The following is a 21,969-nucleotide window of genomic DNA, read 5'->3' as shown; positions in this document are numbered from 1 at the left end:
CAGCAAATCTCTGAAACTTACTCATCTTGTATAACTATAATTCTATACCTATTGAACAACACCCCTATTCCTTGGAAGCCACCATTGTATTGTCTTCTATACCTTGGATTCTTTCAGATGCCACTTCTAAGAGTAAACATTCAGTATTTGTCTTTCTGTTTCTAAGTTATTTCACTTATCATGTTTTATAAGTCCATCCACATTATCTCAAATTGTGGAATTTCCTTCTTTGTTAAAGCACAATAATATTCCATTGCATGTATATAAGCATTTGGGTTGTTTCTATATTTTGACTCAAGTGAATAATGCTGCAATTAACATGATAGTTCAGATAACTGAAGGTCCTGTTTTTAATTCTGTTGGGTGTATACCCAGAAGTGAGATAGGTTCACATTTTTAAAAAAAATTTTTTTGAGGAATTCCCACATTGTTTTCCATAATGGTTGCAACACTTTACATTCCCATCAACAGTGTACAAAGAGTTCCAGTTTTTCCACAACCTTACCAACATTTACCTTTTTTTCAATAACAGCCATCATAACAGATGTGGGTGATATTTTATTGTGGATTTCCTTGGCATTGTTTTATTGAATAGTGATGGTAAATACTTATTTTTCATATCCTTGTTGATCATTTATATATCTTCATTAGAGAAATGTCTATTCTCATCCTTTGTTCAGTTTTTAATCTGTGTATTTGTTGAGTTTTAAGAGTTCCATTGTGTGTGAGTGTGTGTGTGTGTGTGTGTGTGTGTGTGTATATATATATATATATATATATATATATATATATATATATATATATATATATATATGAAATTAATGCCTTCCAGATATATGGTTTGCAATTTTTTCCTATTCTGTAGGTTGCCTTTTCACTCTGATGGTTTTCTTTGCTCTGTACAAATTGCTAGTTTGATATAGTCCCACTTAGCCATTTATTGTGTTTTTGGTGTTATGTCCAAGAACACTGCCAAGACTGAGATCAAGAATCCTTTCCCATATGTTTTGTTCTAGGAATTATATGGCTTCAGATCTTATTTTCAGTTTTTAAATCCATTTTGAGTTATTCTTTATATATGGTGGGACAAAAGGCTCCAATTTCATTCTTTTGGTTGTGAAAATGAATATCCAAACACCATAAATTGAATAAGCTACCCTTTCCCATTGTATGAACTTGGCACCCTTGTGGAACTGCCCTTAATGGGAAATTGAGAAAATTTACATATTATGTATTTGGTTATAGTGTTATATACATGTTAACTTCCTGATTTGACAATAGTACTGTGGTTATCTGGTACTATGTTAACATTTATGAAGCTTGTAGGTATTGGGCATTTAGGCATCTTTCTACTTTCTTAAACATTTTTATATGTTTGAAATGATTTCAAAATCAAAATTTTAAAATTAAAAATAAAAAGAATAAAAATTTTATAAGATTGAACTGTAGTATAAGGCAGTGTGTGCTTGGGATATGTAACTATAAATAATACAAGAGAATAACCCTTACAAATATCAAGATGGAATCTACTTTTGGAGAGATGGAAGGGTCTATGATTAGGATGGGATTCAGGGAAAGGCTTCAGGGGCAGCTGGCAAAGGTTCATTTCTTGACTCAGATGATGATTATAAAGGTATTCCTTGACAATAATTCACTAAGCTATGTATTTGTTCTGTGCAACTTTCTGTATCTGTGTTTTATTTTATGGAGAAAGAAAAAAAATCAGAAAAAAATGGGCCTTGGCTTTCAGGATTTTATCTTATACTATGAATATAAAAAACATATTTTGTAATTCAAGACCAACAATTTGACTCTTTGCTCTTACATAAATAGACTCTTTGGGGGATATAAATATAATTGACTCAGTGAAGGAAAGAGGTCCCCAGAGAAATGGGTAGTAAAGAGAAAATTCCTGTTAATATCTCAAAATTTCTCCCAGCAGAGAGAGAGCTTAACCAGTGCAATATGCTTTTTACTGAGTCCCATGTCATTATCACCTCTCTGACCACCAGTTTACATAGCTTTATAGGATTAATAGGCATAAAAAAAAACCAAAATTGTCATACTTCCTCATCCTACTCTTGATTAGCTTAAACGAAAGTGTTAAAGGAGTGGAAAAATAAAAGACTACAGTCACATTGCTGAAGTACATGGCTATGGTAAGGACGCTCAACACTCCTAGACTTGCTAAAATGGAACTGTTTCTACACATTGAGTAAGCAATGCTGTGCTACAGACACTGCGGATCTAGAGAACAGAGAGAATATCAGACTTTTGTCTTTAGGTATATGTAATTGCATGAAATGATTGTGAAATTTTGTTTATGGTCAGAATTACCTGGGGGTGGAGGTTAAAACATATCTATAAAGCGAGATTACAAAGCCCAACCCGCAAAGACAAATTTAGTAGCTCTAAAGGTAGGTTTATTAATATCACACACACACACACACACACACACACACAGAGGAAAATCCCTTTTAGTCTTTTAGGAATGCTAGCTTAAAATTGAAATCTGTCTGACAAGAGTAAAACCTTCACACCTACCAGCTTATAATTATGTAGATGATTATCCACAATGCAGTTCTGCAGTTAAGATGTTTAAAAGCAAGAGGTCCAAAAGCTAATTTTATCACATTGTAGAATGAATAACAATGAGAAAAATCACTAGTTTGAAAATGTTACTAACAAACACAGGCAAGGATCACAGTAGGTACCAAGTCCTTTGGGCCAAAGTTTGTTAGAATTCAGCATATCCACAAGCCTCAGGATGTCATTCTAACAAATTGCTTACCAACAGAAAACAAAAATGTTCTTTCACAGTGGAGATGCCTGGTGACCAAGTGCTCAAATTTGTGACTTTGAGCACTGGTGTGGGTAACTCAACATAGGTAAACTTCATACTATAAAAACTGTTCAGGGCTGGGATTATGGCTCAGTGGTGGAGCGCTCTCCTAGCATGTGCAAGGCCCTGGGTTCAATCCTCAGCACCACATAAAAATAAATAAATAAAATAAAGGTATTGTGTCCAACTAAAAAATAAATATTAAAAAAACTGTTCAGAACATGAAGTTCTCTTGCTAAAAATATTGAACCCAAATCTAAACATAAAGGAATCGTCAGACACAACCAGAATAGAACATTCTATAAGTCAGTTGTCCTGGACTCTGTATAAATCATCAGTGTCATATAAAACAAACAAACCTAAGAGGCTAAAAGATTATGCTGAATTAAAAGATACTAAATATTTTTAATAACCACATAGAAGGCATGAAACTTGACTGCATATTAGATTGGGGAAAAAGAGCCACAAAAGATGTTTTGGGGGACCATTTTCCACTGGAGAAATTTCATATAATGAACATATTAGATGATATTATTGGCACATTGTTATTTGTCTTAGCTGTGATAATAATATTGTACTTCTGTAGAATAATAACACTATTACCAAGAAATGCTTTCTAATAAATTTAGGGATGAAAAGTCATAATGTCTGTACCAACTGACAAAGGTAGATGATGGTTCTTCCAACATTTTTTAATAGTTTTTAAAACTTTCACTTTTGGAAAGTACTCCATGCCAATATCTAGGATTTTATAGGGTGGTATACAGGGCAGGACTATGTAACAATCCAAGTAACTCCTAGTAACATATGTTTCTGTAATATCCATTGTCAGCAAATAAAACACGATCACTTCTTATATATAATTCAAAAAGGTTATTTCTCTAATAAATGAAAAGGGATTAATAGAAAATAGAGTTTCTTGTAAGACTTTAATAAACTACATAAGGAAACCTAAACTACACTTGCAACTCCTGATATATTTAATATTTAAATTATTAAGTTCTAAGAGTTGCTTTATATATTCATTTATCATAAGTCAATAATGAAATAATTAATGGGCAACTACTGTGGACCAGGCACAATTCTGGATATTAGAGTTTGAAAAGCAAATCTGTAAACATGTTTTCGATTTTCAGAAGACAGAGTGATCCCTTCAGGGACTCAAATCCTTACTAATAGCTCTAGTAACATATAAAAAAAAGTTTGCCTTCAGAATCCTATTCACAGATTAGCAGGAAGATACTAAAAGTTTTCAGGTAAATAACAGTTGGTGTTATTATGTGTTTTAATATTCTCTCTACCACCCAGCAAAAGCAAGGAAAAGGAGTGAAGAAGAAGAAAAAAAATAGAGTTCTAAGAAATGTGTTATTTCTGCTATTTCTCTGTTATTTTATTTCATTTTTGCTAGGAAAATGGCTAATACAATCTTTTAAACTATTATACAGATAAAGGTTTATTTCATAATTAAATTATTAGCTATAAGATACTTGAACAAACACAGAGACTTTTGGTTTTCTTAGGAATAAATATTAGTGTATTTTAGGTAATTAAAATTGTTGCCTATCTTAAGAATAATTCTTAGTGTATTTAGGTAATTAAAATTGTTGCCTATCTTAAGAAGAAATGTTTAAAGTATAATATAAAACTCCAAACTCTTTTAATTAGAACTTTGTAAAACACAGGTCACATGTTTTAAAATTTATTTTCATCTGTTTTGGTGTTCACCAGCATAATAATATAGTTTTTATATTTATATACTAGTTTTTTAGGATACTATTTGTCAAATGATTATGAAAATGTCTAGTGGTAAAATAGGGATTGTTGTGGTACTTGCCTCGGAGTTATTGAGAGGATAAACTAAGTTACAGCATATAAGGTCCCCAAATGAGTCCCTTGTACAACATAATTGCTCACTATTATTAGTAAGTTTTCTTATTAATTTGTATTGTTATTTTAAATATAATGAAACAAACTCCCATTGTTTACCAAGTTGAAATAATGGACCTGATATATCTTCCTGCCGGAAACAAATAAAAAACTGGATAAAATATACGAATCAATAAGATATTGGATATAAGGAAATGAGGAACAGTAATCCCTAAGGGATGGGAAACAAATAACATAAATCCTATGACTATTCAGTTGCTGGTTGATTAGTTCACGGGCTCGAGGAAACTATTTGAACTTGGGGAAAAAAACACCCAAAAAGGATGAGAAATAAAAGTGCTCAGATTATATGCAATGCCAGGAGTGGTATTTATGCCTCAATTAAACATTAGAGAGTAAGAGTAGATAAAAAAGCCAAACTCGACTACAACTTTTAATAAATCTACTTTAAATAAAGAGACACAAATAGTTAAAGGATGAAAAAAGACTTACTATGCTGACACTTATAAAAAGATAAACCAGTACTTTTAGAACCAGGTATGTTACCAAGGACAAAAAGTTATCTCAAAATAATAAAGAATCTAATCTTAAGAGAACAGTGTCTTGATTGTTTATAAGCTTAATAACAGAGCTTCAAAATAAGTAGAAAAAAACTACAGAAATACAAGAAGAAATAGAATAAATAGTTTACACTTCTGGTCAACATCCCTCTCTCAACAAGAAAATGCAAAACTTGAAGCATACTATCCACCAACTCAACCTAGTCAACATTTGTAAAACATAGCCAACCCCATAAAATAAACCTTTTCAGGTATACACAGAACATTTAGAAGACAGATTATATTCTGGGAATCTAAAGCAAGTTTCAATAACTGTACAAGAATTCAAGTCATACAGTGTATATTCCCGGACCACAAGAGAATTAAATTAGTAATTAACCTAGATAACCTTAATAATTGACGACATCTTGAAAATCCTCAAGTACTTCAAAATTAACTAATATACTTTTAAATAACCCATGGGTTAAAAGAGAAAGTATTCTGAATAAAAATGTAAGTGCAACATGTAAAATATGTAGTTGCAATTAAGCTAGTACTTGGAAATTAGTAGCATCAAATGTTTGTATTAGAAAAGAGGGAAGATCTAAAATCAAAGACCACAGCTTCTTCCACCAGAAAGTAGAAAAGGGGTAGCAGATAAAGTATATAGCAGAAGAAAACATCAAACATAAGTCAATGAAATAGAACACTGAAAAACAAAAGAGAAGACCATTGAAACCCAAAGCTACTTCTTGGAGATAAATAATCTTCATAAATCCCTAGCCCTACTGATCAGAAAGAAAACACACATTACCAATATCAAGAAAGAGAAAAAAAGTGATTTTGCTACAGAGCCTACAGATTTTAAAAGGGACAATGAAGGAATATTATGAACAACTTCATGTCTATAAATTCAACAACCTGATTGAAATGGACTTGAGTAAAACACACTACCAAAACTCTGTCAAAAAGAAATAGATAACCTGAGTAAGAATTCAGGCTTTTTTTTTTTTTTTTTAAGAAACTGAATATGTAGATCAAAGAAAACTTTAGGCCCTGATGGTTTCACTGGTGAATTATCACATCATACAAAGTTATAATAACGTCAATTTTATGCAAGATCTTCCAGAAACTGAAAAGAAGGGAATATTTACTTCTCATTTTAGGAGGCCAATACTACTTTTATATCAAAACCAATCAAAGGCATTGTAAGAAAGGAGAATTATAAAATAGCATCCCTCATAAATACAGAGGTGAACATTCTTACCAACATTTATATAAATCATATGTCCAATAAAAGGAATGGACATAAAGCATAAGTAAATCTCAAATTCATTATGCTGAGTGGAAGAAGCTAGACAGAAAATGAATACATACTGTATGATTTGATTTACATAAAATTCCAGAAAATGCTAATAATGGTACAAAACATACCAGTGGTTGCTTAATGATATGGGAGTGGTGAAGCTGGAAGAAAGACTTTGTTTTTTGTTTATTTATTTATTTATTTTTTACTAATGAGGATGCTTCTAAGCACCATACATCTATCCTCTTGATTATAACGATGGTTTCACATGTTTATAAATAAGTAAAAAATGTCAAATAGTGACTTCACAGTTGCATAGTTCATTTATCTCAAATTAGCCTCAGTAAAGCTGCTAAAAAAGATATTGAACTATTTTTAATCATAGTGAATAAAATAGTATTATAGTGAAAAAAATATTGTGCTGAAATGAAACAAAATATTTTAGTTATTTTTATCTTTATTCTATGAATTTTCTAATATCTATAACTTATCAATATATTGCATATATATGAATTAAGAATAGTTATGTATGCTATATATCGGCACACTCAAAGACATTTTATACTTCTGGTCTGATAATTTCTTGTTATGAATTAATAAACACTCAGTTTGGCTGGGAAGAAATATCAGTAATGTTCCTATAAAATATGAACTGAGCAGTATAACCTCACATCATGTCCTCTAATGTGAATTAGTTGCTAAATATACCTCTAGGCAACTAAAAGAAGTTCACAAGTAAGTGGAGCTATTTCATCTAATCAGTTACATTTTGACAAATATCCACCCAAAACAAGATTTTATTTTTAACTTAATATTGATGAGATTTTTTTCTTTTTGTCAGTAGATAGATACTAGGATCATTAATTTTAAAAAACTTCTTCCAGTTGCTATGAAAAAAAACAAACCATTAACCTATAGTAAGACATGTTGTATTTTCCATTACATTTAAGGGGGAAAAGGACATGGATTTAATCTTTTTAAATAAATATTAGAAATCTGAGATAAAAGTTAAGAAGTAGGATGATAAAACATCCATTAAAAAATGACAACAAGATTTGTGTGCTGGGCACTGAGGTGATCCCATGCAAATGTGAGACCATTAGGTCCTATCCTGGAGTTGAGTCTTTGGAGACTCCTTCAGGTAAAAATGATGTTCTCTGTGGTCCTGAAAGATGAATGAGGATTTAGCAGATGAAAAGAAGGAAGAAGGTTGTAGTAAACAGAGTTTAACAAGAGACGTTTTTGTTTGTTTGTTTGTTTGTTTGTTTTAAGTAGATGAATATGTATATATAGATGGCACAAGGATAAGTTTTGGTAAGCAGAGGTCTTTTATGTAGGCGATACTAGAGACCACAGACTATAATGTGGGATCAGAGCTCAAGTGGTAGGAAGATGATATCTTCAAGAGCAGGCAGCCAAACAGAGAGAAAAGAGACCACGTGGGATAGGAAATCTGAACCCTGTGGTGTTAGATTTGAGTTAGAGATATTAGTAATAGTATGGTTTTCAGTATGTATAGACAGCTAAGTATATAAGTAAATATAGATGTAAGTGAATGTGTGTGTATACACACACACACACATATACATATATAAATAGGTATGTACATATGTGTATTTATGCATCCACATACATACATGCATACATGAACACATACATACATCCTGAAATCCACTTTCTAAGGATACTCTTGGGAACAATAATCTAGAAACAATGAATATACCTAGTACCCAAATCATATTTTCTGATGACCATTTTCTTCTGAAATTAACTAGAGCTTTAAACTTGAGCAGGGAAGGTACAAAATAAGTCTTTCTTTTTGTTTTAGAAAAAAGTACTCAAAGAATATTCGGGACCTGTTAGGACACAGGAGAGAACCTGAAGAGGATCACCCTGCCCAAATCTGAGGAAACTGAACATTAACATAAATATTATAGTAGTTTATTGAATAAAGTAGAAATATATGAATATAATGATCAAAATAAGCAAAAATATTGAAAGTTTCATGAGGAGCAGGAAATTTGTGTAGTCAAAAATTGTCTCCCTACAAAATAATTACAAAGAAAGAATTTACAGTGAAATCTGATAGACACTACCTTAATTCAGCAATGGAAGTTAACATAAATAATGTAAAATTTGAAGTCACACGTCAACTTCTAAGAAGCAGGAAAACAAAGTACCACTTCTATAATATTCCAGTCAAAGATGCATAACGTGAATGAAGAAACAAACACTTCTTTAGGAACTTTCTACAGAAATAGCTAGCATATAGTCTTTAAAACTGTTGATTTCATAAAAGACAAGGAAACTCATCCAGATTAAAGAACACTAAAGAGATATGACACCTAAAAGCAACACATGGGTGAAACTTTCAGGAGGTAAAATGTTTTTCTGAAAATTTGCTTCTCCTTAAAAACAATGTGGAACCAGGGAGTTGGATGCCAAAATGATATTTTTTGAGAAGTCTTGAAGTTAACCAATGGCTCACCATAGCCTGAGAAGTGTTTATTAAAAATAGCTGAATCTTGGTAAGAAGAGTGAGCTCTGTGACATTTTAATATGCTCTATTCTTAATCTCCACTCTCCAGGACTGCAGAAAGCCTTAAAATCAGCAGCTTTGCAAATAAAGTAGCTGGGGAAACCACTGGCCTGTCAGTCAGTGGAAGGGGCAGAATAGTTTAGAGCTTTCAAAGAGTCCCATCCATCGAGAATTATCACCTTCTGACCTATCTCTAAGATCCCCATTCACAGGGATCATTGTTTGATACGCCTCACAGTTTACTCAGTGGGAAAAACTCTATTCTCAAGGTGTTTGTTCAAAATAGTAAGTGGCAATTGATTAACGTAGTAGCTGACCAAAAGAAAGAGAAACTCAGCACAATAGCTTGAGATGTAAGAATGGATTAGGGAAGCCTAAGGAGAAAAATATAATAGTGTACATGTGCGTTGAATTGCTACCCTAAAACAGATGTTTAAATTCTAGCCCTCAGTATCTGATTGTGACCTTATTTGGAAATAGGCCTTTACCGACATAATCAAGTTAAAAAATAACACATACTGAATTGGGATGGACGTCTTTATAAAAAGAGAGAAATTTGGACACAGGTACATGCATAGAAGTAAAGTGACAACACAGGAAGAAATCAGAGTAATACAGCTGCAAGCTGAGGAACACCAATGATTGCCTTTGCCCACCAGATGCTATCAGGAAACAATGATTATTTCTTAAGAGACTTGCAAGGAAACATGGCTGTGCTGATAGCTTGGTTACTAATTTCTACCCCTTAGAATTGTGAGAGAATAAGTTTGATTATTTTAAACAGAATTAAAACAACAGCTCCTGCCAGTTTGTTACAGCAGCCATAGGAAAACATTTGTAGCAAACAAGAGGCTGGACAAAACTAAAGATCTGAAGAAAGAGATGTCTATAAGGGGCTTTGGAAAGTCTCAACATATTCCTGGGACTCTCATAAGGCACATGAAAAACTTTGAAATGCCCAGGGAAGATCTAAGAAGGCCCAAATTTCTCAACTCTGGGTGGGATTAAGGCCCTTCAAAATTATGAAGTGAAGTCCAGGACAGGATTGTAAATCTCCTGAGTATTGAAGTCCTGCTCCAATGTACACCTAGAGTCCCTCCATAAAGGATGGGGAAGTTATTGGTCTAATAATTAAGAGAAGTTTTTATTTAGTGGTAAGCTTATAACTAAGCTACTTGAACATAGTTAGGAAGTAATTCAGGGATTGATGGAAAATATGGATATTTTAGAATCAATCAAAGAAAGTAATTGAACAAACAGCAGGAACAATACACTACATGTAGCTATCAAGAAACAGATTTACATAGATGCCAAGCATCATTTAAAACAGCCAGATTTTGACATAACCATATGATCCTTGCAGAGAAACAAGAAAGCAATCATAGGAAAAAGTTTAAAACAGTAACAGAGAAAGAATCCTCAGTAAAATGAATACCTGGCATTTATTAGGAACTATGATGCAGTGAGATGACATAGGAAAAGTGTAAAGAGGAAAAGATTATGAAGCAGAAGTTCTAATTCTACACTTCTAAATTAAAAAAGAAATTAAGACATTTAAAAGTTAAGATATTTTAAAAATTTAAGACATTTAAAGAATTGAATTTATCACTAGTAGATATGACCTACAGAAATATTAACACATGTCCTTTGGAGTGATATGAAAGGACACTAGCCAGTAACAAATGTGCACAAAGAAATATAGAGTATTGGTTAAGGTACAAATGAATATAAAAGACATTATGAATTTTTTTTGCTTGCAACACCATTTCTTCTCTTACCTGATATTTGCATAATACAACAACCCCAAAAATATGATAATGACATTATGTTGTATAAATACATAATTTCATTGCCTATAATAACACAACGAAGAAGATTATATGAGCAAAAATTATATAATAATTGATAATATTTAATATATAAAATATATAATATCTATTTTATATAATATATAAACCATATAATATTTAATGTGTAGAACATATAATAAATATATCGTATATATTTGATATAATATATAAAATATTCTAAATTATTACATATGAGTAAAAATTTTGTGTATTATTGAAGTTAAACTGGTATTAATCCTCATAGTTTTTAAGTTAAGATGTTTAATTTTTTGGGGGGGGATACTGGGGATTGAACTCAGAGGCACTTGGCCACTGAGCCACATCCTCAGTCCTATTTTGTATTTTATTTAGAAACAGAGTCGAGTCTCACTGAATTGCTTAGCACCTCACTTTTGCTGAGGCTAGCTTTGAACTTGAGATCCTTCTGCCTCAGCCTCTCGAGCCACTAGGATTACAGACTACGCCCAGCTAAGATATTAAATTTTATTCCCAGTGCAACTACTTAAACGTTTGTTTACAAAAGGAAAAGAAACAAGAGAACTAAACTAGCACACTATAAAATATTTATTTAATACAAAAGAAGACAGTAATGGAGGAATAGAAGAACAAGATGGATAAGACATAGAAAGTAAATAGAAAATAGATATGAATCTTGTCTTAACAGTAGAGCAATAAATGCAAATTTATGAAACACTCAAATCATAAGGCAGAGATTACAAAATGGATTTTTTTTAAATGGTTCAAATATATAAAGAGGCACACTTCAGATTAAAAGGCACAAATGGTTAAAAACTAAAACATATAAGAAGATATACCAAGCAAAAACTATAAAGCAGTTGGATATGTAATCCCAGCAGGTACTCAGGAGGCCAAGGCAAATGGAATGCAAGTTCAAAGACAGCCTGAGCAAATTAATAAGAATCTTTCTCAAAATATAATCATTTTTGAAAATACTGGGATATAGTTCAGTGGAAGATTACTTGCTTAGCATGTTCAAAGCCCTCGATATTCTTCAATACTTAAAAAAAAAAGATAGCCAGATAATATCAAATAAAACAGACCTTAAAACTTCTACTCTCACACTCATCATTTAGCTTACTGTCCATTCATTTCCTTACAATGAAGACTTGGAACTTAATTGATGACCTTTCTCTCTATCCTAAAATCTGCCTATATCCCTACTGAGATATAGTTCAGTGGAAGATCACTTGCTTAGCATGTGCAAATCCTTGGATATTCTTCAATGCTTAAAATAAAAAAAAAGATAGCCAGATAATATCAAGTAAAACAGACCTTAAAACAAAACTATAAACAAAAACCGGTCACTAAAGATAAAGATGAAAATATTATAATGATTAAAGGTCTCATCCACCAAGATATGTAATATATATATATATATATATATATATACACACACACACACACACACACACAACTAATAAGAGATCCCAAAATACATGGCATCAGACCTGGCAGAACTGAAAGGATAAATAGAGAACAATAATAATTAGAGATTTCACTTAGATAATGGGACAGCTAAGCAGAAGATCAAAATAAAATAAAATACTTTAAAAACACTATAAATAAACTAGTCCTAATAGATTTCTGTAAAACACTCTACCAAACAACATCAGAACACAAAATTCTTCTTGATCACTTATATATTTTTCATAATACACAAGTTAGGGGAAGACCAGAAAACAAGATTCAATAAATGTAAAAGGATTGGAACCGTATAAACTATGTTTTCTAACTCATGATGGAATTATATTAAAATAACACAGCAGGAATTTAGGGAAATTTGTAAATATGTGAAAATTAAGCAACATCATCCTAAATAACCAGTGTATTGAAGGGAAAAAAAACACAAGGGAAATTTAAAAAATACTTTGAGATGAATGAAAAATGATAACATGATGTGATCAAACTTGTTGAATGTCACTGAAGAAGTAAGTGCCCAGAGAGATATACTGAAAATTCATATATTGGAACAGAAAGATCTCAAATCAATAACCCAAATTTCTACTCTCAAGAAACTAGTAAAAGAAGGACAAAGTAAATCCAAAACAAGGATAAGAAACAAAGTAATAAAAATATTTGAAATATAGAGTAGAAATATAAGGGAAATCAATGAACCCAAGATTGATTTTTCAAAAAGATCAACAGAATGAATGGACTTTTAGTTAGATTGACTACTAATGCCTACCCATCAAAAAAAAAGGAAAAAAGCAAAATCCAAAATGGAAGAGAGAATATCACTAGCTATGAATACTATGAATAATTATATGCCAACAAACTAGATCACCTAGAAGTAAATATTAAAATATTCAGGGGCTATGAGTCATGGGTTTGGCAATTTACTCTTAAATGATTCAGGAAAAAAAAAGAGTTATTTTTATGGTACTTTTAGCTTCTGTAAATACAAAATTATTTCAAAAAGAAATAAAAGGAAAAAAAATAATATCATGCCAGGCTACTATTCCCTGTAAGCTTATTACTGTAAGAAAGAAAGAATATCAAAGTTCAAACAATAATGGTTTACCTCTAATCAGTGGCAATCATTCATTAAATACACATGTTTCAACACGTTTGCACATATGTGTCGTGATTTCAGATGTGGAGCAGTTTCACAACCATCCAAATTTGTGAGGCAGTTCAAGCACATGGCAAAAATTAACTGTGAGTTACTGGAAATGATGAAGTCAAGGAATTGAAATTCATTATCATGGAAGGAGTCGTGCAAGATGATTTAAATTGTGTAAGATGATGACAGGTTTTAGGATAGAGAGATAGGTCATCAATTAGGTTCCAAGTCTTCATTGTAAGGAAATGAGTGGACAGGAAGCTAAATGATGAGTGTGGGAGTAGAAGTTTTTGAGCAAGAAAGGCAGGAACCTCAAAGATACTGATAAATAATAAAAAGTGATAGTAGAGAAGTAATATAGAGGCTGAACACTGACCCTATCTTCAAATAGGCTCAAGAGACTATATTTGGCTGGCTGTATTCTACCACAGAATCAACATTTTAAGGGAAGACTTCAGAGCCAGAAATAAAAGGATATTCAGTGCCACTTGGTCTGCAATTATCTGTCAAGAAATCAAAGAAGAAAACAAATAGTTTTTTTGATATACTAATAAGAGGAATAATAAGGAACAATAACCAAATAATACTGATACCCATTTATTCTTCACAAAGAATATTTAGAGCCCCAAACCCATAATACCATATGTTGCCTTATAAAATAATGACACATTCTCTGTTGCATGAAATAATAATACAAAAGCATACAGCTTTAAGATAGTGTGTGCATGTGTGTGTGTGTGTGTGTGTGTGTGTGTGTGTGGGTGTGTTATAGGTCAGTTAAGTTACAGATGAAGGTATTTTTTCAATCACTATATGCTCTATTCAATAGTTACCTTCTCTACTGAGAGTTCATGTAGTAAAGAGGAAAACTATAACACTAAAACAGAGGTGAGCTGAGACATACTCTGATGAGTTGGGGAACATTTGGCAAGCCATTATTGATCTAATTTTTAGTTTCACTTAAGAAATGATAACTTTTAAAGTTCCTTCAAATGTTGCTAATTCTATTTCACTTATGATTTTACTTAACTGTAATTACTTAGAAACATATTTAGCATATGAAGCAAATTATCTATTACTTTATTCCTTTAATGTTAAAATACCAAATATAGAGACTTATATTTAGAATAATGGGCTTATACATTGAGCTTTTTAAATTTTCTAGTAGATTATTTTATTTTTTGGTAATTTACTAATTTTGGTCCATCCTCCTTTGTATACATTATACACTCAAGTATATCAAAATAATTCTGTGAAAATATGGCATAAGCTTTTTCCTATTTTTGTTTTTCCTCATTACTGAACTTGTTTCTCTAGCTCTCTCCATGAGCTAACCCTTTTGCACTTTTAAATTCTTAGCACTTTAAAACTAGAATCAGAAATCTTGATACATCTACATAGTAATTTTTATTATGTCTTAATTTTTTGTCACAGAAGTGCTTCATTTTGATTACTCCCTAATAATACCAAATCATAACTTATTGACAGATTTTTTTATTTATCATTTCTTCCTTCTACTCTTAATTCTGTGAAAAGCTGTTTACCATGCCTTTGTCAAGGGAGACTCTTGTTAAATTGTAATCATTCCAAGATGAACATGTATTGTGACTGCACATGCTTATTCAGAAGAAAAGGAAATGAATTGACAATCAAGTTTATCCATGAATTAAAAAGTGCACAAGCATCTACCAACTTTGAAAGAAACCCAGTTTACTTTTGCTTTAATGCACCCAGAAGATTTCAAATCAATACTTAGCATTAACGTTTTAATTGAGAATTAACATCACCATAATTGGAAGTGAGGATCAGCATCCTAATATTTAGGATAAGGTGATTTGGTTGCAGAGGTCATTACACTGGAGAGCACAAACATTGAAAAGGGAAAACACAAATCATTTGTTTCCTTGGGCAAGGGCACACAGAAAACACTTGAATTGGTGGTCAACTATAATTTGCTTCCAGAGCCAGAAACTCTGGAAACACTCCACTGTGGATTTATAGCAGAGCACACAAGTAGCAGTGACTTTGAAATCAAAGGATAAAAGAACAAAGGGAAAAGTGACCAGCTCTGAAAGATCTGTTCTATCACAGGGCTTAAGGACTTTCCCATCAATCTAAAAGGAATAGGTACCTTGTGGCTATTCCCAGCAGACCCCAAATTTTGTTACAATTCCCAACATGCTCCTAAATTATTCCTAAATAGTTACTTCTTGTGGGAGCCAACATATTTGAGTCTGGGTTATCAACAATCTTTTATTTATTTATTTTTTTGACTGGGAATTTCAAATCAGTAATGTTCCCAGCTGAACAATATAGACAGATTGCCTTCCTATTTTGATAAAAAATAACCTTTAAAAATGTATTGTTTTCTATTTGCTTCCAGTGTCTTGAAATGTTCTGTTACTTCTCTAAATTCTCCAGAACATAAGAAAATACTGTCCTCCCCCCCCCCACCCCATACCACCCTGCCCACCAGTACCACACTAAGACACTTCCACCTCATCCACTTTCCGGGAATGGGTGTGCTGTTCAGATGAGTTCCTTGGTGGCACAGAGGAAATTTGAAGGGGAATTTCTGTAGAACTCGCCATCTCACAAGTAAGTTCCTCTTTTCCCTTTTCCTTGAAATTGCGAAAGGATGTTCACAAGGAGTGTCCATGACTTGTTTCCCTACGTGTTGCTAGAGCCAAGGGAGGACCCTGCCAGCGAGGCGCCCTCTGCTCTGTCCAGCACACCAGAGTTCCCGACCTTCACCCCACTGTCTGTGCAATGTGCAGAACCGGAACGCAAAGTAGCGGTCTCAGCATCAGTCTCCTTGCCCCCCGGGGCCAAAGGCCCTTTCCTTGATGAGGACTGAGGGCTCTTGTGAAAGCAGAGTTTGAAAAGCCCCAGCACTGTCATAGTCAAGATCACCAATACTACCACTGCTATGCTCACGAGTATGAAGACCACGGTGGATGAGGAGTCCAAAGTATGGGGAATGAGAGAGGAAGATGTGGAATTAAACGTGGAGGTCACGCTTCCTGATGGGGTGATGGTGGCCTTTGACTTGATTCCAGGGGACATTTGAAGGGTCGATATGGTGCTCTGTGTTCCCCACTGAAGAATCTCAGAAACAGATGTTGCAGAACTGTCTTTTCCACTGACATGGGGTATCTCTCCTGGCTTCTCACGGACTGGGGCTGACGACGGTCTCTTTGGCACTGGGCTGGCTTCAGTGAACAGCTGGAGCCTGGTGAGCCCCGTGGTTCCCCCAGAGGTAGGCTGTCCTTCCCACTTTGTCACACAAGAGCGTCCGTCTTTCCCCAACTGGAAGCCTGCAGCACATTCACAGGCAAAGTTTCCCAAGTCATCTAGGCAGTTAGGGAGCTCTGAGCATCTGCCGGCACGGAGATACCTCCCGGGGCAGGGACAGAGCACCGCCCCAGTGGGGAGCCCTTCCCAATGAGCGCCATTCTCTTCCTCGACGCAGGTGCCTGAGATGGAGAGCTCCCCCGGGCAGCGTGCACTCACCTTGGTCCCAGGAGGACTGAAGTCCAAAGAGGAGCTGTACATCTGGAAGGGAGCACGATAGCTCAAGTTAGACGCAGCCCCGGGGCGCGGCGCAGGGCACAAACTCTCAAACTTGTACTTGCACAGGTAGCCGTTGGCGCGCGAGTGGCAACGCATCTCCTTCCAGCCCGCGGGCTCCACCCCACCGGTGGCCTGGAGTCCCGCGCAACTCCGCACAGTACAAGAGAGTTGTGGCTCCTCCACCCACGGCAGCGTGTCATTTTCGGACTCTCCGGAGTCGGGGGACAACCAGGAGAAACTCCGCAATGGCTCGTTCTCCAGGGTGCAGTTGGAACGTCGGCGCTCCAAGGCGACCCAGAACAGAAGGTCTTTGGAGCCTCCTCCAGGCCCGGGGCCTGCCCTTAGGAGCGCGAGCACTGCACGCAGCTCAGCACCACCATGCACTGTGCTGAGAGACCCGCCGCGCAGGTTGCAGGCCTCCTCGGCCGCCAGCCGCTTGATGGTAGCGTGGTGTAGACTGTAGCAAGCCCCAGAGGCTGAGCAACCCGCGCGGTCGGCGGTAGGGTGCTCGCCACCACCAGGCCTGGGCCAGAACGCCTGACAGAGGAAACACAAGGCGAGAGCCGGCCTCATCGTGAAGACCCTCTGTCCACAGCTGCTCCCAATTTAGATCTGCCCTGCCCCAGAGCGCAGAGAGGCTCTGGAGCCGGGTCACCGCCCTAGACAGCTGGCTCCCCCCACCGGGTGACCCCTCCCCTCTCTTCTCCTCCTCCCCTCTCTTCTCCTCCGCCCCCGTGCCCCAACTGCCAGAATCCCCACCAGAGTCCTTGAGGCCAACAGCTTCCCCTGGGCCGCGACAGGAAATGTGTCCATAGCTTAGCCAGGTCCGGTGCAGTCTGATTTATTCTGGGGTCAGGAACACAGCTGGCGCCTGAACACTGGGAACACAGACCAGAAGGTCAAATGCCCTGTTTAGAGCAGGAGAAAAAGTTAAGTTGCTACTAGGATGAAGTGTATCGCTTTCCTTGCTCAGGGAATTTCTGGACCTGGATCCCAGAACACATTGGTGAACATTGGCAGGAAGGACTGGAAAAAAGGGCCCACGCCCGCGCATTGTGTTTCTGTCCGGGATGGTGGAATTGGCGTCACAGTAATTTGCAGACGGCTCCAGTCTTCAGGTTTCCTGCTCTTGTAGGGAGATAAAAGTCATGTGAGAAATCTTAGCATCTCCCCTCTACACCAGAGGCAGCACTATTTAACCGCAGATCTCTTCCAGGGGCTCTGCTTCTCTATTCTGTCAAAGGAAATCCAGTCGTCCTGATAGCTAGTCAAAGAATTTAAAATTCCTTCGGGTATTTTAAATGGGAAACACTTGCTTCTTAGGTCAGCACTGGCCTTAAAAGTTTATTTTCACCCCCACCCCCTTTGAAATAGCCCATATTAGTTTATTCAGGAAAGGAAATCTATTTCTACACCTAAATGAAATATTAGGGCTATAGATCTTAACTGTTAGGTGGTTAGGTTTTCTTCAAGCTTATAGGTCAGGTACAAATGAGTTCATGGACTTATTAATATTAGAAACAACTGCCCTATGTATGATTTTATTCTTGGAACTATTTTAATATCATTTTCTCCCATGACTAAGTATCAATATTTATAGCAGTAAGTTGTAAAAGTCTCCTTTCAGAACATTAGCGTTCAACATCCTTAAAAATTTAAAATATGTACTACATTATGATGCATATTGTATGCTGTAAAATGATACTTTGTAATTTGAAAGATTATTGAATCAATTTCTTCAGAGTACCAAGAAGTGGCCTATTTTAATATAAATACCAATATTCACTTGGAAGAGGGGAAGAAAAGATAAAGGAAGGAAAGTTTCAAAATCTATATTGTCTGAATTTCTTGTTAGTAAACTTAGACAATTCAACATCATTTTAGAAAATATACCATTTTATCTTGACTAACAGTGACCAAATGTGTTGTAATCAGAAATCAGAGTTTCAACTAAGCACTCATAATGATGTATGATGGTTTTAAATATCCTTCAGAATGACAGTTCCCATTCCATGAACAATGAATACCACCACACACTTAGGCTCATTTTGTTAAACTGCTCTGGTTAATGATTGTTGAGAAAGGAGGTGTATCAGGCTCACATCTGCATGCTCCCATCTTATGTGTTTATATATATATATTTTATCATTCTTCTCACTTTCTGTTCGTCCCAGACATTCCATGTATTTTAACAAGCCATAATAAACATCATGAATTATCATCCCACTTACGTTGCTTTTGCTGACTGTGGAGTTTCACAGCAGGATTTCTCTCCTACCCTTTTTGTTTCCCAATTTAAAGGACATTCATTAGTGCTTCATTTCAAATGTCTGAGACATCCAAACATGGTTTTGCATTTAAATTAAGTAACTTAGTGTCTTATGAGAAAGAAACATGAAAATCCCAAAATCAAATTGAATGAATTTTGAAAATACTTGATCACTTGGGTTATCTCTATATGCCTGTACAATCTATGACAGACAGTGCTTGGGTAAATGTGTCACTGCGGTGTGGCATATTTCAATAAAACCTTTTTCAAACTTAAGTAGTTCGTGGAAATTCTTAGATATTTTAAAAATCACTTGGGATGAGATGAGGTTTCAAGAGTAAAAAGGATTGAATAACTGAAAAGTTTATAATAAATACATGATCTCACTCCCTGGCATTCTGCCTAGGTAATGGCATATTACAAGAGAGGAACATATTGACCGTAATGATTATACATCATAGTCTTGGCCATGCCTGAAATGATGTGAGAGAAGAGTTTGAAAAAAAAAATTAGTTTGAAATAAGACACATATCATTTCATAATTAATTAGTTTGTATTGATTCACATGCTACTAACATTTTGAAAAGTACAGTATCTGAAAATTTAGAAATGGAGAAAAGCTTTTATTTTTGAATAATACATTTATTAAGATTCAATAGGTTACCATTTTACTTTCATTCATGTCCAAATACTTCAAAATCTGATAATAAGAAGTGTTAATCTATAGGTTTTTCTTGTTATAGATGAGAGCAACTATACTGGAAAAATCTTGCCAGTTTTTCTTCTAATTGAATATTTGCATACTCCATACCTCACTACTCGAATGAACAAGTGTGAGTGTGCATGTGTGTCTGTTTGTGTGGATGTTTATAGCAGTTTTGTTCATGTTAATGACTATCAGAATCTCTCAAAATGCTCAGAAACAATAGAGAATAGACTGTGTTATATTCATTCAATGAATATGACATAACCATCAAATTAATGAAATGTAACCACAAGTAACAATATGAATTAATGTTAGCAATACAATGTTAAGTGACAAATTTCCAAAAGATCATATAGGCCATTATTTTTTACAACATTAAAAATGCTAAATACTTATATATAAAATATATATACTTTTTAAGAAAATAAAGTTGTACAATGAGATAAAAGGAATAATGGAGATAGGGTGATGAATGCTTTGGGCAGGAGACAAATGAGGGCAGATCAGTGAAATTTAAGCCAATTGTTAGTCTGAAAGAGCACAATAAATAAAATATTTCCTTACACTTCTAGAATTTTTAAATAATACAAATTATGTCTGATACTTATTTGTTCATACACTAGTACAAAGTCACTCAAAGAACTAGAGAGAATGTATAAGGAAAGCAGGTTCAGCCCAACATTTCAATTTAATTATTAATTTAGAATATCTGAGCAATTCAATATGGAGAAAGAAATAATTTCCACGAATCACATGTAACCTGACAAATTTATAAAGTTTTTGATCCCCAATGAATAAACTCTATTATTGTTGAAAGGGAACAACATCTGGGTCTTAGTATATTTCTGAGTTCACTTAAGATATATAAAAATACTTGAGGAAATTGAAATGCAGGCAGCATTCCAGCAGAGGAACATGGCATTCAGAAGTTAATCTGTAGAGACTAAGAATTGTGAGAGTCCATAGCCTTTTAGAACTGGACTGGACCTTAGCAAAATGACCTTTTTAACTGGTGAGTTACAAGTGTTCATCTTGGTTTGCTTGACTTTTTTTTTTTTTAAGTAGGTCCATAGAACTTTGAGTTCTTCAGTGTTAGAGTCTGTAAACAAGTCAAAATAACACCTGGCATTTTGCCAGAGAAATGTTAGAGTCTGTAAACAAGTCTGGATGGTGCCTGGCAAAATGCCAGAGGGAGTGGTTTGTGAAGTAACACCAGCGAGCCATTAAGTGTGGAGATTTCTTATTGATTGACTGATGTATCTAGTTTATGCTAATTAAGATAAGCTGTGTGGAATGTATATATACCGCTCCAGTCCTACAATAAACGGCTTCCGGCTTCCACTCCTGCTGTATCAATCTACACAAGTTGTTCGTCACCCCCCGGTTATTTTGCCCAGCCAGCCGGGCTGCGGCACTTCAGGACCTAGTACTGGTTCTTCTTCTCTTTTAATGAATATTCTCTCTCCCAGGTAATTTCATTTCATGTCTTATGAGAAAGAAACATGAAAATCCCAAAATCAAATTGAATGCCATGGTCTTGGGTATCTTCTCTATGCCAGCAATGCCCAAACTTATACCTACTCCATTCTTCTTGAATGAGCTCTAAATTCATATATCCATCATCTACTTAATATTTTCATTTGTATGTGAGACAGAAAAGAGCAAAGAGCCAAAGTTACTGTAAGAATCACAGCTGTGGGTGACTAGTATTCAATCCCACTGATAGCTATCCAAGATTTATGCTAAATCCCAGTTTAGCATGTCCTCCTAGAGGAGAAGAAGCTGGGGTATTTATTTACCTAATATTGTCCCTCAAACAAGGAGCTCAACATCACATGGCCTTAGCTCTTTCCAGCAATCTCACAACACGGGGC

The 21,969-nt window shown here is 34.9% G+C and overlaps 1 protein-coding gene across 1 annotated transcript; it reads right to left on the bottom strand.

Moving 5' to 3' along the window:
• Positions 1-11,509: 11,509 nt before the first annotated feature.
• On the bottom strand, positions 11,510-17,797 carry Clec14a (C-type lectin domain containing 14A). The gene is made up of 2 exons (XM_015491396.2): positions 16,002-17,797; positions 11,510-12,398 (listed from the first exon to the last, which is right to left on the bottom strand). Exon 1 carries the CDS (start codon positions 17,691-17,693, stop codon positions 16,218-16,220), a length of 1,476 nt encoding a protein of 491 aa, XP_015346882.1. The 5' UTR covers positions 17,694-17,797; the 3' UTR covers positions 11,510-12,398; positions 16,002-16,217.
• Between the last annotated feature and the right edge of the window lie 4,172 nt (positions 17,798-21,969).

The sequence above is a fragment of the Marmota marmota genome, unplaced genomic scaffold (genome assembly GCF_001458135.2).
Source record: "Marmota marmota marmota unplaced genomic scaffold, marMar, whole genome shotgun sequence".
Lineage (NCBI taxonomy): Eukaryota > Metazoa > Chordata > Mammalia > Rodentia > Sciuridae > Marmota > Marmota marmota.
Note: the sequence above shows the minus strand (reverse complement) of the source record. Positions and strands in the feature narration are given on the sequence as shown.